The sequence below is a fragment of the Dendropsophus ebraccatus genome, chromosome 6, assembly GCF_027789765.1.
Source record: "Dendropsophus ebraccatus isolate aDenEbr1 chromosome 6, aDenEbr1.pat, whole genome shotgun sequence".
Taxonomy (NCBI): domain Eukaryota; kingdom Metazoa; phylum Chordata; class Amphibia; order Anura; family Hylidae; genus Dendropsophus; species Dendropsophus ebraccatus.
In genome coordinates, this window is record NC_091459.1 from 97,596,057 (window position 1) to 97,613,317 (window position 17,261).

Consider the following 17,261-nt stretch of genomic DNA (forward strand, 5'->3'; position numbering starts at 1 on the left):
GTTCCCTGAACTGCTGTCTACAGCTCCTGCAGCAGCCGCAGCACATACTGGCTGCAGCAGGAGCTGTATAACCGAAAAAAGGACTTTAATCCACGGGCGCGTGACAGGTAGTCATCTGGGCTGCTCCCTGCCTGTATCAAGGCACCGCTCTCTGTCTGTCAGTGCGCTCGTAGGGATGATTGACAGGCAGAGAGGCCAGTAAGGGACCTCTCTGCCTGTCATTCATCTCCTTGGAGCGCGCTGACAGGCAGTGGTGACTAGATCCGGGCGGGGAGCAGCCCAGATGACTACCTCCCCGCCGGTGCCTGTCATGTACCCGGGGGATTAAAGTGCTTTTTCCGGGTATACAGCTCCTGCTGCAGCCGTGGCCGGTATGTGCCACAGCTGCTGCAGGAGCTGTATACAGCAGTTCAGGGAACCATATCAGATTGTGCTGATTGGTTCCCTTTAAATACAGATTATTGCAGTGGTGTAAGTGCTGTAGGATGTGCTGCTCACCTGTATCCACACATCACGCATGCTATACATACATCATAAACACACAACACACACTGTGCATACATACATATATCATATATACACACACACTGTGCATACATACATACATACGTGCACATGTAGCCGGTATTAAACAGATTGTGCAGACGCTACAATTCGTGTATGGTCACATGGCAGCATGATTTTTCTAATACAGGCAGAATACACTTTGGTAGCGCTGTATACTGCAGATTCCCTGGGCTGGCTGCACTACAACCAACCCATGGCATCCCTGTCACACAATGTACACTATACACTAGGACAGCATCTCCTTCATGCAAAAAATGTGTTTTCATATTCTACCACATTGCATATACAAAATATATATAATACTGTATGTGCAATATGTCAGAATAAAAAGACACAGTTTTTGCATGAAGTAGATGAACACATTCTGTACAAACATACATTATACTGCATGCCTACTGCACATATATGCATATATCATAAGTATAATACAGAGGCATGCATACACTATATACACACACACTGTACATAACACATATATCATGTAAACACACATATATACTGTACATACATACATGCATATATCATAAACTTGCTAAAGAGGCATGCATACACTATATATACACACACTTGCAGTACATACATATATCATATATACACACACATATATTACATACATATATACACACACACACACACACACACTATACATACAGAAATCCCTACACACACAATACACATACTGTGCACATTGCATACTTGATATACATATAGATATACACTATATATAACATATGTACTCACACTCAAAGAAAAGAAACAGTCACTTACTCTCCATCAATAAGCTCCTTACATGTCAGGTTGTGACAGGTCCTCCCTCACAGCCAGCTGGTGCTCCCCTGCCTCTTCCTCCCTGCACCGACAGCAGAGCTCAGCAGGAAGGAGATGATGAAGTCCCTGTGTGGGGGGGGGTAGGGGGGGGGGAGAGAGCAGGCTCCGGCTGTAGCTTGGTGGGAAGAAAATTCTCACCAAGCAGTGCTGTTTGTTATTAGCAGCAAGAGGCCCCCTCTGAGTGACTCCTCAGTCCCCCTCCTGTGCTGCAGCTTCTTCTCCTCTGTCCCCCTTCTTTGCAGCGCGTCCAGGAAATGATGTCAGCTGCCATAGAGAAGTTTGTAGTAGACAGACATGCCTGTGCGGCACCTCCTCAACACCTGGGTACTACTAAAGGAGCAGAGCGGCCCTTTGTTCTGGGGGGAGGGGGGGCAGAGGAATATGCCGGCCCATCCTAATCTGGCAGAGGCTGAGTGAATAGCGCAGCGGCCAGCAGCGCTGTTCTCTCAACCACTGCAGGGGCCGATGGAAGTGTGCACGGGGACCAGCGGCCTCTCTGATTGGTAATCCTGGCGGCCCAGCGGGCATTCGCCCGCGCCGCCAGATTACCAATCCGGGCCTGGGCGACGCTATATAATCAGTATTACATTTCATCATCTCCCAAAGAAATTTCCACTACATGAGTAAACAAAATATAAAATGACTAAAAGGGTATTATTACTTTAGCATTTTAACCACCGAATAGTTGGACATGCTCTGCTAAAGGATTTGCCATATGGAAGGGGCTGAGGTTGCAATCGCAAGTGCCAGTGCAAATTTAGGATGTATTCCTATAAATAAATTTTAATATATTGATTCCTAATGCTAAATGGATTCTACACAACATGCAATGATGGCATGTGACACTTTATTGAGCACAAAAAATTATTTAAAAAATCTGGGTCTATACATGCCTATATTTTACTCTCCATGCAATTACCTATGCGTTTACTAGGGAATTAACTCTTTGTCCTCCAGGGGCAATACTGCAGGTTTATATTATTGCCAGCTCCAGGGTCTGTGTCTGGAGCCTCTTTCTTTGCTGTTTGTGGGTCCATAGTTCTGTGCTTTATGTGATTTGTCCATGTTTCAATGCATTTTGGTGCTGTACAGAACCATTCTTTTTTCATTTTTTGTGATTGATAAAGTGTTCTAATTTCCCTATAAATGCCTTTTTTACTCTTGTTAATCATTAGGTTCCTGCTTTGTGCATTTATTACCTGTTTATTTTTTGTTTGTTTTTTTGGGGGGGTCTTTAGAAACTAATGTATAGAAGTACTGAATACAGACTGAAGCAAGCTTCAAGCAGTCTCAGTCATTATTAAAATAAGAGTGGAAGCTGACTGTGTATGCTGACTGTGCCTCACTGATATATATCCAAGTCTTCTAGACATCTAAAGCAGATAAAGATGCTGTGGACTTGATTAATAGACCAACGCTTCCTATCTCTCTGGTCTAACATACGAGCCCAGGTTCACATATGTTTAGCGATCCAGAGCTATCCCAGATGGGAAGGCCAGATGCATCTAAATGGGTCTTTTGCATCTAACATCCCATCTGTTGCTCCAGAAGTGGCATACCGTACCTGATCTTCAGCATAAACTTCAGTGAGGATTTGCCAAATGCTTGAAGATCAGTAACTTTGCAGATCACCAGACACACCTGTAGTCAGTCTTACACATTTTAGGAATTGCTAACAGCAAAATAACAAAGTTTATAATAAATGGCGGGATGTGGGGGTGTGGGGGGTTATTAATACTGAAGCCTTATGTGTACCAAGTCACTCCACTGGAACTGGAATTGTCTTCCTTACTTTTCTGTTTGGGAAAATACTGCTTTCTCTCTGAAGTGGCTTGTTAAAGCAAATGAACCATCAGGGATTCCGATGACGCAGTGCCTTTTTAAACCGCTGCCCGGTTCCCGTGCTCGACGTCAGTCTATTCCTGAACATTGGGCAAGCCTGAAGCACTGGAGGCGGCCCATCGGCCCCCCACTCCCATCTGTGATGCGGCTCTATTGACTTTAATAGAGCCACATCACAGAGGGGAGGGCAGAATATCACCCTCTAGTGCTAAAAGCCGGGTCGGTGCCTGGGAATAGACTGGTGCTATGCGTGGGAACCGGAATGCAGTTAAAAAAGAAATACCGTGGCACTGGCACCCCCGCACAGGCGCCAGTCTATTGAATATGTACTGTATATATTTTTTTTTTCTACATTGATTATTTACATTGGGAGACATGGGGATTATGTTTTTATTTCACTTTATTTTATGTTTTTTTTGTAGTGTTTTTACTTACATTTTATTTTACTGTCCCTCTAGGGGACTTCACTCTCTGATTGCCTGATGACAAAAATGTATACACTGCAGGGCTGATCATTTCCTTTGCACCAGTTGTATTAAATCTCCATATGTTCTATGGCACATCTCCGCTTCTTTCTCTTTCATTGCTCTTACAAATTAGAGGAAAAACAATGTAATGTGACAGATATGACATATAGCATTGTACTATTCCATATAATATCTGAAAATATTTTTTCTATCTAATAGAATGGAAAAAACAATATCTTTGCTCCAGGCCACTCTCATAGCTGCTAGTTACTGTGTATTAACCCTATTGTGCTGCTTCCCAAATCCATGATGTGCTGAGGATGGAAATCGTTGTAGGGGACATGAGAAACTGCATCCTAATATTATTTTATGGTGTATGGCGACTTTATATAATCATTGACCTTTTGAAAAAAGGAGAAGAAAGAAATTAAATGTGGGATCTCATCTCTGTGGTGTACAGCAGAGTGGGGCTTTGTCTAGAATATGAAACGTGTTCCTCTTATGCTTTCAAAGGCTTAAGTCCTTCTTAAAGTTTAGCAAGTCATTTAGTTTTCGTGCATCGCTGCCTCTTATAAAGTTTACGGGATTATAATTGGCTTCAAGACAACTTGGAGTGGGTCTTCTTGTGTTACAAGCTGGTAAGACTCTGTGTCTTGATCCATTAAGTTTTCCATGAGACTGACGACTGTGCGCTAAATCTCAGCCCTGATGCCAAGTAACTAAAGAAAACATTACATCAGCCTTGCTTTGAGATACTAAGGAAACGTTGTGACATAGGACTCTTCAGTGTATACATGCCTGAGTAATTGTTCTCTAATATTATGCATTTATAGCGTTTTAGAGGATTAAAACATTTTAGGACCATCAATGTTCAACTGGTGGGAGCCCAAACCCAGGGGCCCCCTACTGAGGAGCAAAATGAAGGGGTCACAGCTTGGGAGTAAATACCAGGTTGCCAATTGCTATAGAAATAGGAATGTTCTAAATAATAAGGATCAAATATTATGTGTCTCCAATATTTATTACTGTTTACATACCTTGATGACGTCATTCACCTTTACAGAGATGACTGCAACTCGATAGCGAGCATATGCACAATTCTCTAGTGTCAGCATCTGGACATTTTGCACATATATGGGTGAATATGATGTACCCTATATTAACAATATAGAAATCATTTTGCAAAAGAAAATCCACGTTGTGTGATTTCCAGTGGCTGGTCTGCCTCCCCTCTAGCAGGTCTGGGCTCTCTCTTCCGCTGTCCATGTTTTGCTTTCTCTACCATGGCTGCAGTATAGTATTCGCTCAAGAATTGGGCTAATCGAAAGTACTCGATACTCAAGTGTTTGGTAACAAAAAAAAAAAGGTTGATAAAAGGCTGTTGAGAAGTCTTGCAACAAGCTTAACCCTGAATGCACCTGTGCCAGAAAGGGAGGGGTTAAGTTACCCCTTCCTTGCTGGGGTGGGTGCCAGACCCGGCACACTGAGTTTTCTCTGAAGGGAGGAACAAAAACTGACAGTCTGTCCCCTAGGGGGTTTACTTAAAGGACAAGTGCCATGAAAAACTTTTTCCTAGTAATTAAAGCACATTACAAAGTTATATAACTCTGTAATATGCTTCAATCACCTATCTGCCTCCCTTCCCTGTCTTTTCCCCCCTCCACCCCCCACCAGGAAGTGTCCTAACTCACACAGACCTAATTACTGTCGTCACCGTCACCAGGCAGCTCCTTCTTGTGAGAATGAGGAGGAATGAGCAGGAGGGCTGCTCTAGGTCCTGTTACAGCAGCCTCCCCCTCCCCAGTCCAAGTGATGGCTTGCAGTTGTTCAGCCAATGGGAGCTGAGCAAGGCTGTCACCTGACAAGGCAGGGGAGGGGGGAGGCTGGTGTAACAGGAGAAGGAGCTGAGAGAAGAGCTTGGTGACGGTGACAACAGTAATTAGGTCTGTGTGAGTCAGAACACTTCCTGGTGGGGGGTGGAGGGGGGATAAGACAGGGAAGGGAGGCAGATAGGTGATTGAAGCACATTACAGAGTTATATAACTTTGTAATGTGCTTCAATTACTGGGAAAAAGTTTTTCATGGCACTTGTCCTTTAACTCCCTATGGACCAGACTGTACTCTGAGGTGGGGACAAGTGGTGCCAGACTGGCCAGACTGTGCTCTGTTGGGAAGGGGGGGGGGGGGTGATAAAAGTCTTTAATCAAGGGAAGGGGGGAGGGGGGGTCATCAGCCTTTAATCAATCAGTGGCAAAGGCAATTGGCTGAACATAGACTCCTACAGTTTCAGCTCAGCCAGTCAGCGGCTGCATCAGTGTCCCGCCTCAACTTCTGATTTGTGGACATTTTAGGAGTCAGAGGCCGACGCACATCAAGCTGAGTGTGCCGAGTCTGATAAGGAAAGAAGACATCTGATGGTGCCAGACTGAACAAGCATGCTTGAGTTACTGTACGCTCATCTCTAGAAGATTGCTATGAAATCAGCCCTAGAGAGGAAGTTACTAAACCTTCTTTGATGGGATCTAAGGGACACTGCTGACATTGCACAATGCTGAGGAGTAGGACAGTACAATATAAATAATTGTGATGATAATACAGGTATTAACACAGGGGCACCTTTTATATAGAGTTCATACTTGATATCTATGTGAATCCTATTAGAACTGTGGTATGTGGATCTGAGCTAATTATTTGTAAGAATATAGTTTCTTCTATCTTCCTCTGCTGTACATGACAAGTTTTGTTTTTTTTTTGTAGGGAGAGGAGGTCTGAAATTCCTGTGAAATGCACATTAAGGTTACAAACCCACTTGGCGGGTCTGCAGCGAGTCTCCATGCTGCGTTTTTGCAGCGAGACTCGCTGCAGATCCCGGCCCTATGCTTTTAATGGCAGACAAACACGCAGCAGGGATGTACATCCCTGCTGCGAGTTTGTCTGCAGCCCACCCCATTAACCCCCCGGCCGCCGGAGCTGATACTTCACCTGATCCCGACTCCGGCGGTTCCCGATGTCTTCAGCAAGCCGGAGCGGGGACCAGGTGAAGTATATCCTCCAGCCAGCCGCCCGCAGCCCCGGCCCGAGCATATACTTCACCTGGTCCCCGCCCCGGCTTGCTGAAGACATCGGGAACCGCCGGAGTCGGGATCAGGTGAAGTATCAGCTCCGGCGGCCGGGGGTTAATGGGGTGGGCTGCAGACAAACTCGCAGCAGGGATGTACATCCCTGCTGCGTGTTTGTCTGCCATTAAAAGCATAGGGCCGGGATCTGCAGCGAGTCTCGCTGCAAAAACGCAGCATGGAGACTCGCTGCAGACCCGCCAAGTGGGTTTGTAACCTAAGGGGGCATTTACATGTTCCGTAAATACAGACCATGTGCCTCCTCCCGCACCTCATTTGTCATTATTTACTCCTGCTCGCAGGTGTAAATCATGATCCAAATCTACACCTGCTGGAGCGCTGGGCGCAGGTCCGGGTGGCCGGCAAGCCGTATTCACTAAGAGGCATGAAAGTAAAAAACAAATAAGTAAAAAAGCAGAATGTAAGGAGGTAATTCTCCTCGGTCCAGCTGACAGCCACCATGACAGCCAACGGCCATCAGCTGGAAACAGGAGCGGCGTTACAGAGGCTTGAAGACTGATGAGTATAACCTTGTTTATTAAGTTCCCACAACCCCTTTCATTCTGCGTTTTTTTTTTTTTTTACTTTCACAGGACTTCTTTAAATAATAGAGACACTGACACTTATACATCCCTGCATTTTTTTTTTTTTTTACTGAATATAAATCAGCTTCCAGAGGTTACCATTTACTTTTACTGGACTTCTTCTTTAATTGTATGAGCAATTATCCCAAAAAATGGAACTATAAGCCAAAAAAATAACCCAGTTTCACGTTATTACATCCCACCTGGAATTGTAAAATTTTAACTCAAAAAGAAATTGGGACTCCTCATACTTGTCAGAATCAATAGCTTTTCACATCAAGTACTGCCGTTTTTTAAATTAGCACACAAAACGAGTTGTGTTTTCTCAGCTATGTCAATAATAAACCCATCACAAGCTTTTTACACATAATCAGTCACAACCTGGAGCCTGTTGGCAAAGTACTGCCGAGGAACTAGATTAATTCTACATAAGGAGAGCGATCTTTCTGGGTCAGCCGGAGAGAGCTCATCATAAATGAGGTGTTGAGGGGGTGATACAAAACTAAACATTCAGGCGTTTTATCTTTAACACTCCAGATTTATTTATGTTCAGGGTTTAAGATGTGTTTTCTCTATTTTTTACATTTCGGTTTCCGTTTTTTCTGATTTTGTGCAATTTTTTGTAATCCCCCACTGCAATGCAGAAACACACTTATATCAGTCTTATAATAAACTAATAGTGCAAGCAAACCTGTACATATGATATTCTAGGCAAGGACAAGCAGTCACTCTGCATTGTTTTATTGGGCGGATTTCTGTTACTAATTTGAGGTGCATGTCATAAAATACAGTGTCATAAAATCTTCATATGTAAGTAGCACATTAATTCAAAAAATTACACAATCTGGATATAATTCAGATACACTATATAGACAAAAGTGTTCAGCTCCGACACCTTATCATTGAGTTCAAGTGTTTCATCAGTCACATCAGGTATAAAAAAAAATCCAGCTTCTACCAATGCAGCTTGCCTTTATAAACATTTGTGAAAAAATGCCACCATTGCAACAAGTCAGTTTATGAAATTTCTTTCCTCCCAGATATTCCATGATTAAGTGGAAAAATTCTTTAAAACCAACTGATCTCAGAATGATATACAGATTTGTAATTTACTTCTATTTAAAAATATATCAAGTCTTCCAGTATTTGTCAGCTGCTGTATGTCCTGCAGGAAGTGGTCTTTTCTTTCCAGTCTGACTCTCCAGTGCTCTCTGCTGCATCCTCTCTCCTTGACAAGAACTGTCCAGAGCAGTAGCAAATCCCCATAGAAAAACTTTTTCTGCTTTAGACCGTTTTTGACATGGACAAAGGTGGCAACAGTGAGCACCGTGTCAGACAGAAATAATACACCACTTCCTGCAGGACATAAAGCTGCTAATAAGTACTGGAAGGCTTGAGATTTTTAAATAGAAGTAATTTATATCTATAAAACTACATCTACAGAAGTAATTTACATCTGTATAACTTTCTGACACCAGTTTATTTAAAGGGGAAAATAAAATCATCTGAGTACCCCTTTAGGAACGACAACAACTAAGTCATGAAGTGGCAGCCCAGTTACAGAATGGGGTTGATGATTATTGAGGTGCATAGTGTATAAGAGTTGCCAACGCTCTGCTGACTCTGCGTTCTAATCCTGATCTGGCATTAAAATCAGCACAAAACCTGTGCTCTTGAGCTTTATGTCATTGGTTTCCATGGCCAAGCAGCTGCATGCAAGCCTTACATTACCAAGAACAATGCTGAGCATCAGATGGCATGGTGTAAAGCTACTGGTCTCTGGACCATTGGAAATTCTGTACAGTGACAAATCAGACTTCTCTATCTGTTGGTCTGATGGACGAGTCTGAGTTAATTACTTAGTTCTAGTGGAAGGAAATCATATTGCTTCAACATACCAAGACATTTGGGATGATTGTATGCTTCCACCTTTGTGGGAACAGTTTGAGGAAGACTCTCTTATAGTCTAGGTTGACTGTGCCCCAGTACGCAAAGCAAGGTCCATAAGACATGGTTGGAGGAGTTTGGGTTGAAAGACTTGACTGATCTGATCTGAGCCCTGACCTTACAATTGCTTTTCTGGATTAAAAAAAAGTAGAAATTCCCACAGATACACTCCATTTGTAGAAATGTGGACTACATCCATATTAATGCCAATCTATTAAGCATAGGACGTCTCAAAAGCTCCTGTAGGTGTAACATTTTAAGCGTCACTTTTGTCCATGTAGTAGTGTACCTTAGCATTGTCTAAGGTAAATGGCTACACGTCTTAGACAGTTGCCCAGGTTTATCAAGCTGCCTGAGAACCACACTTTCTGGTATTTCCCACAGCAACTAATCACTCTGCCTACGGTGGGAAATATCAGACATTGTGAGTTTCAGGCAGCTTGATAAAATCTGGCTCCATGTGTTGTAAAAGTAATGCAGACAACATAAATGATGTAGCACAAAACCCCACTATGTAGCAAAATGGCCACTATGGAAATTAGCTATGGACCAGTCATTGTAATGGCAATCAAAAAGAACCACGAAAAAGTCACCGCGCATGCAACTTACTATGGGTTTTATGAAATGCAATCTTTGTTAAAAACAGCAAAATGCATAGTAAATGTGAAGAAAAGTACGGAAAAATCCAACAGTCGGATTGGGTTGGAGCATATGCTTTTGGATCTTTTCCTTTCCCAAATACTTTTTGCCTATTTAATTTTACACTGCGGCCATATAGGTTTTTGACTAATTATAACAGTGGCTATCTGTAACCTGTAATGTTTTTTATCCCGCACCTTTTTACTGGTAATAACACCTTAACTAGTTCACACATTTATAAAAAATGAAGAAAAAAAGATAATTGAGCTTTATTTGGTCTTTATCTTGTGCCGCTGAGATCAGGTTCCTCACTCTTTCTTCTCTTCTAATCGGTACTGCCATGTAAAACTTTTCATTGCCGTGGAGAACTTGTTGACATTTTGCAAGACTAACAATTTCATAATGTCGGTGTCCTTAAGATGTCCAATTACTAGAGATAATTATAGCCCAGGACAAGAGCTTCCAAGAACATCACTGGAAAATACTCTGGTGCTTAATACACCTTACTCTTTCCTAATAATAATTTAAAAATCGGTTATATTTTTTTCAGTCTAAGGCTACATTCACACACTGTGTTTTTGCATCCAGTTGAATTGTGCTTTTTATTAGGCAAACTAGGGATCAGTCTTAAACAAAGATAATTAGTGTCAGGAATGTGACTTTGCGCTCCTCGGTCCGTACTGGGCGACCGAGGAAGCGCTGAGCCTCTGGTTGTTTTTTGTTTGCAGTCCTGTCTGAATGCTGTCTTAGTTTCCCAGCCACACCCGCATTGCCTGTTACACTCTGGCAGTGCAGGGGTTACTCCTTAAAGACCTGTCCAGCTGAGCTGGGTGCTGGGATCAGGGCTGATCCAATCAAGTGCTGGACCCAGTCCCTGATTCCAGATAAAAAAGCAGCAGGCTCTTCATTTCCCTGCTGGCTATTGAGTGTTACTCAGCTAAGCGCTTCGGCTCTCCTGGTTCTGTTACTTCTGTTGCCTGACCTATTGCTTGATCTTCCAACCTGCTTTGTCTGCTGCCTGCCCTGACCTCCTTGTCTGTCTCTGACTCTTCTTCTGCTTTATGTTTTTGTACCTCGCTGACCGCCGTTGCTGACCCGGACCGTAGACTTTGCATTATTGTGTTTGTTTCGTTTGTCTTGTTTTGTGTATCACCTGGTGTAGGACAGGGACTGACACCGTGGTTGTCCACGGCCGTTTAGGGCCGTTGAGGCAAGTAGGTAGGGTCAGAAGGTGGGTTCTAGTGGTTAGGGCTCACTGTCTTGTTCTGTTCCCCACCTACGTCCGGCGAGTTTGTGACAGAATAGCCAGCCAGAAAGAAGATTTTTGGGTCACCTGCATCATGGACCCTATGAACACCCTGGTGACCCAGATGCAGGGTCTGAATACGTTGGTTCAGACCCTTGCTGAGCGTGTGCAGGAACAAGAGTCCTTGCCCAGGCAGATGTGTCTGACCCCCCCGCAGGCTCCTGAACCCCCAGTGCAGCTCCCTGAGAAATTTAAGGGGGACAGGAAAAATTTCCGGACCTTTCGGGAGGGGTGCAGATTATTTTTTCGGCTACGTCCCCGCTCCTCCGGAGATGAGACCCAGAGGGTGGTCATTATTATGTCCCTCCTGCAGGGCCCACCCCAAGAATGGGCATTCTCACTACCTTCTGACTCCCCTGATTTAATGACCGTTGACAAATTTTTTTCAGCCTTGGGCCTTCTGTATGATGACCCAGATCGAGCAGCAGAGGCAGAGCGCCAATTGACGACACTCAGACAGGGTAAGAGACCAGTGGAAGAATACTGTGCTGACTTTAGGCAGTGGTGTGTACCCTCTACTTGGAATGACCCAGCTCTGCGTTTCCAGTTTCGTGCGGGCTTGTCTGACCAACTGAAGGACTTGTTAGTAGCCTATCCTAATCCTGAGACTCTGGAGGAAACTATGACCTTAGCCATACGGGTAGATAGGCGTATGCGGGACAGACGCAAAGAGAGAGAAACGTCTAAATTCCCTTCTGGTTCATGTCCTTTGACCTTACCTCCTAAACCTTCTTCTTCCTCTCCTGTGTCCCCTCCGCAAGACGAACCTATGCAGATCGGGTCAACTGACGCCAAGGCCAGACGTGCATATCGCCTCCAGAACCATCTGTGTCTCTACTGTGGCAAAGCGGGGCATCAAGTACGACAATGTACCGCTAGACCTGGTTCACCGCCGGAAAACTTCAGCGCCTGAATGATTATCGAGGGGGTCATTCAAGTGCACAGGTAACCTTCGACAAGAAAAAGAAGTTGTTGTTGCCTATTTCTTTGACTTTGGGAGATAAATTTATCTCGGGATATGCCCAGGTTGACTCTGGGACTTCTGCTAACTTTATTAATACTGTTTTCTGGTCTGGTCTGGGGGCATGTCCGCTTCAGCTTAAATGTCCGTTGAATGTGACTGGAGCGGACTCTGCCCCTTTTGCTCAGGGTAATATACGCTACATTACCCCCCATCTTGAGGTAAAGGTGGGATCAGTTCATTTTGAAAAGCTTGACTTTTTGCTTATGGAAAATTTGTCTGCTGATATTATTCTGGGGTTACCCTGGTTGGACGAGCATAACCCCGTGTTTGACTGGCCCAACAGGGAACTGGTTCGATGGGGACCAGAGTGTGCTCCTCATTGTATTTCTTTGTCGCTTGCTGAATGTTTTTCTGATGATGGGGAGATTCCGGAGTTTCTGCTTGATTATGCTGATGTGTTTGATGAGAGATCGGTGGATGGATTACCTCCCCATCGTCCCTATGATTGCACTATTGACTTGATACCAGGGTCTAAGTACCCTAAGGGTAGAATATTTAATTTGTCCTGTCCAGAAAGAGAGGCTATGCGAGATTATATCAAGGATAGCTTGCGTAAAGGTCACATCCGTCCCTCCTCTTCTCCCATGGGGGCGGGATTCTTTTTTGTGGGTAAAAAAGATGGTGGTCTACGCCCCTGTATTGATTATCGAGAATTGAATAAGATCACTGTGAAAAATCAACACCCTCTGCCTCTCATTCCAGACTTGTTTAACCAAATTGTGGGAGCCAAATGGTTCTCTAAGATTGATTTGCGGGGAGCATACAACCTAATAAGAGTAAAGGAGGGAGACGAGTGGAAGACTGCCTTTAATACTCCTGAGGGACATTTCGAATACCTCGTTATGCCCTTTGGATTATGTAATGCTCCGGCAGTCTTCCAACATTTTGTTAATGACGTGTTCTGTGAACATCTGGGTCGTTTTTTGGTGGTATATCTAGATGATATTTTGATATTTTCTCCTGATTGGTGCTCTCATGTTCAGCATGTTCGTACTGTGTTAGAATTGCTAAGGCAAAATCACCTCTGCGCCAAGCTGTCAAAATGCCAGTTTGGGATACAGGAGGTCTCATTCTTAGGGTATAAGATCACCTCCAACTCATTTTGTATGGACCCCCTTAAAGTGACAGCCATTGAAAATTGGGAGCGACCCAGTAGCCTTAAGGCCCTACAAAGGTTCCTGGGATTCGCCAATTACTATAGAAAGTTCATCAAGGGTTTTTCTGTTATTGCTAAACCATTAACTGATCTAACCAAAAAGGGGGCAGACCTGGTTAATTGGAGTCCTGAGGCTATCCTGGCATTTGACAAGCTTAAGAGGTGTTTTGCTGAAGCTCCTGTGTTAACTCAGCCTGACTTTGAACAACCCTTTGTCATTGAAGTTGACGCATCTGAGGTTGGGGTAGGAGCAGTTCTCTCACAAGGTTCAGAGACCCTCACCAACCTCAGACCCATAGCCTACTTTTCTAGGAAGTTCTCCAAAGCCGAAAGCAACTATGACATAGGTAACAGGGAACTTCTGGCCATTAAATTAGCCTTTGATGAATGGAGACATTTTCTGGAAGGGGCTAAACATAGAATTAAGGTGTTAACAGATCATAAGAATCTGATATATCTGGATAAAGCCAAACGTCTCACTCCTCGTCAGGCCAGATGGGCTTTGTTCTTTACACGATTTAATTTTGAAATTTCTTTTCGACCTGGGTCTAAAAATGTTAAAGCTGACGCCTTATCGCGCAGCTTTGACATCGACACGGTTCCCAGGGAGCAACCAGAGACCATCCTGTCACCCGGGGTGGTGGTGGCCACTTTGCAACCCGATCTGGCAGCTCGGATTGCGGAATCTCAGTCTCTGGCTCCCCGGAACACTCCTGAGTCTAAACTGTTTGTTCCTCCAAACCTTCGCCTTAAGGTTTTGGAGGAGATTCATAATTCTGTGTTGGCTGGTCACCCGGGAATTGCAGGTACTAAGTACTTACTCTCACAGCATTATTGGTGGCCTTCATGGGCAAGAGATGTCAAATCATTTGTCGACGCCTGTGAAACTTGCGCCAGATCCAAGGTTCTGCGTAGACTACCTGAAGGTCTCCTCCATCCCCTTCCGGTGCCTACCAGACCTTGGACTCATATTTCTATGGATTTTATTACCGATTTGCCACCCTCTAAGGGAAAAACAGTCATTTGGGTGGTTGTTGACAGATTTTCTAAGATGTGTCACCTTATTCCCCTGCGTAAGCTCCCTAATGCTCATACCTTGGCTACATTGTTCATAAACCATATCTTACGTTTGCATGGTGTTCCAGAAAATGTAGTTTCTGACAGGGGGGTACAATTTGTCTCCAGATTTTGGAGAGAATTTTGTGGTCGGCTGGGCATCTCATTATCCTTTTCGTCGGCTTTTCACCCACAATCTAATGGCCAGACAGAAAGGGTGAACCAATCTCTGGAACAATTTTTGAGGTGTTTTGTTGCAGGGAGCCAAGATAAATGGAGAGAGTTTCTATCCTTAGCGGAATTTGCTCTTAATAATCGTGAAAATCAGTCACTCAAGATGTCGCCATTTTATTGTAATTATGGCTTTAATCCCAGATATTCTTCTGTACATGCGTCAGAGTCCGTAAACCCTTCGGCAGAAGGTATTTATTCTAAACTGTGCACAGTTTGGGCCCAAGCTCTTCAGAACTTGGTCAAAGCCCAAGAGACAGCTAAGAAACAGGCGAACAAAAGACGCATATCTGGCCCAGATTACGGTATAGGAGAAAAGGTATGGCTCTCAACTAAAAACTTGAAATTGAAGGTTCCCTCTGGTAAACTAGCACCCAAGTACATTGGTCCGTACGTTATCACAGAGATCATTAATCCTGTTTCATTCAGATTACGATTACCTGGGTCTATGAGAATTCACAATGTATTTCATAAGTCTCTTCTCAAAAAATATGTTAATCCTGTGCTTCCTTCAGTCCTCCCTGCTCCTCTGGTCATCCAGGGGGAGCTGGAGTTTGAAGTGGACAGGATATTGGACTCTCGTCAAATTCAAAATTCCATCTAATATCTTGTCCAGTGGAAGGGATATGGTCCTAAAGAAAATACGTGGGTTGCCAGTAAGGATATACATGCCCCATGTCTCATCCGGAAGTTTCATGACCATAACCCCTCTAAACCGGGTCCTTTAAATAAGGGTCCTGAGGCCCCTCATAAGAGGAGGGGTACTGTCAGGAATGTGACTTTGCGCTCCTCGGTCCGTACTGGGCGACCGAGGAAGCGCTGAGCCTCTGGTTGTTTTTTGTTTGCAGTTCTGTCTGAATGCTGTCTTAGTTTCCCAGCCACACCCGCATTGCCTGTTACACTCTGGCAGTGCAGGGGTTACTCCTTATAGACCTGTCCAGCTGAGCTGGGTGCTGGGATCAGGGCTGATCCAATCAAGTGCTGGACCCAGTCCCTGATTCCAGATAAAAAAGCAGCAGGCTCTTCATTTCCCTGCTGGCTATTGAGTGTAACTCAGCTAAGCGCTTCAGCTCTCCTGGTTCTGTTACTTCTGTTGCCTGACCTATTGCTTGATCTTCCAACCTGCTTTGTCTTCTGCCTGCCCTGACCTCCTTGTCTGTCTCTGACTCTTCTTCTGCCTTACGTTTTTGTACCTTGCTGACCGCCGTTGCTGACCCGGACCGTAGACTTTGCATTATTGTGTTTGTTTCGTCTGTCTTGTTTTGTGTATCACCTGGTGTAGGACAGGGACTGACACCGTGGTTGTCCACGGCCGTTTAGGGCCGTTGAGGCAAGTAGGTAGGGTCAGAAGGTGGGTTCTGGTGGTTAGGGCTCACTGTCTTGTTCTGTTCCCCACCTACGTCCGGCGAGTTTGTGACAATTAGGCTTTTTAATAGAGATGAGTGACCATCAAGTAAGGTTGGGTTCCTCCAAACCCGAGCGTGCAGCATTTAAAGGGAACCTGTCCCCGCCCCCCCCGCCCCCCGTGCTGGGGTGACAGGCTCCCGACCCCCGCTACAGCCCCCAATACTCACCAGATCCCGCCGGGTCCCGCTTCTGGATCCGGTCGGGTCACGAAGATATCAGTCGCTGCAGACTGGCGCGCGCTGACAGATGAGTCCAACGCTCATAGATAATGACGGAGCGCTGGACTCTCCGTCATTCTTTATGAGCGTTGGACTCATCTCTCAGCGCGCGCGCCGGGCTGCAGCGGCTGATATCTCCGTGACCCTACCGTATCCACAAGCGGGACCCGGCGGGATCAGGTGAGTATAGGGGGCTGTAGGCTGTAGGGGTCAGGAGCCTGTCACCCCGGCACGGGGGGTGACAGGTTCCCTTTAACTTTCAGTGGCTGAAGAAGTTGGCTGCCTGGAAAACTTGGATACAGCCATAGGCAATAGGCTGTATTCATATTTTCAGGGACTCTATAGGGCAAACCCAAGCATGTTTGAGGTTAACTCATCTCTAATAGAAAGCGTTTTTTTTTTTTTGTTCAAGACTGAGCCCTGCAAACAGCGAGTTGATGGAAAACTATTTGATATATTTCATTTCTTTGTTTTCCTGCAGAGTCGGTGTAGATCCAGATCAAGACATAAAGGATCGGCCTGCAAATCAGGTGAGATTCCATTGTGGTGATTGTCTCTAGTTGGTACATCTTAGACCCACAGATTTCTAGGCTTTTCTTGTGCAAATGTTTTACATCATCATTGGATCCTTTTACAATTTATACCATCATTTAAGAAATACAGTGAAATATGCTTCAGGAAAGTCAACTCCTATTGAAATATATGTTATATTCATGAATAATAAATTAAACATATATCTACTGTAAACCCTTTGTTAAATATATGATTAAAGCATGTTATGGTCATAGGAGGGGGTCCTCTGCTCCATCTATTACCTGAACCTAAAATCTGCATTTTACTTACTTTTACGTATTTTAAAGAAAAATTAACAGC

General features: G+C 44.4%; 1 protein-coding gene across 1 annotated transcript in view; it reads left to right on the top strand.

The window, feature by feature from the left end:
* The window catches only part of SLC9A9 (solute carrier family 9 member A9), a 540,762-nt gene that overhangs the window by 405,918 nt on the left and 117,583 nt on the right, over positions 1-17,261 (top strand). The window contains exon 13 of the mRNA XM_069975404.1: positions 16,870-16,918. Coding sequence (XP_069831505.1) covers positions 16,870-16,918 — 49 coding nt within the window. The remainder of the gene's footprint in view (positions 1-16,869; positions 16,919-17,261) is intronic.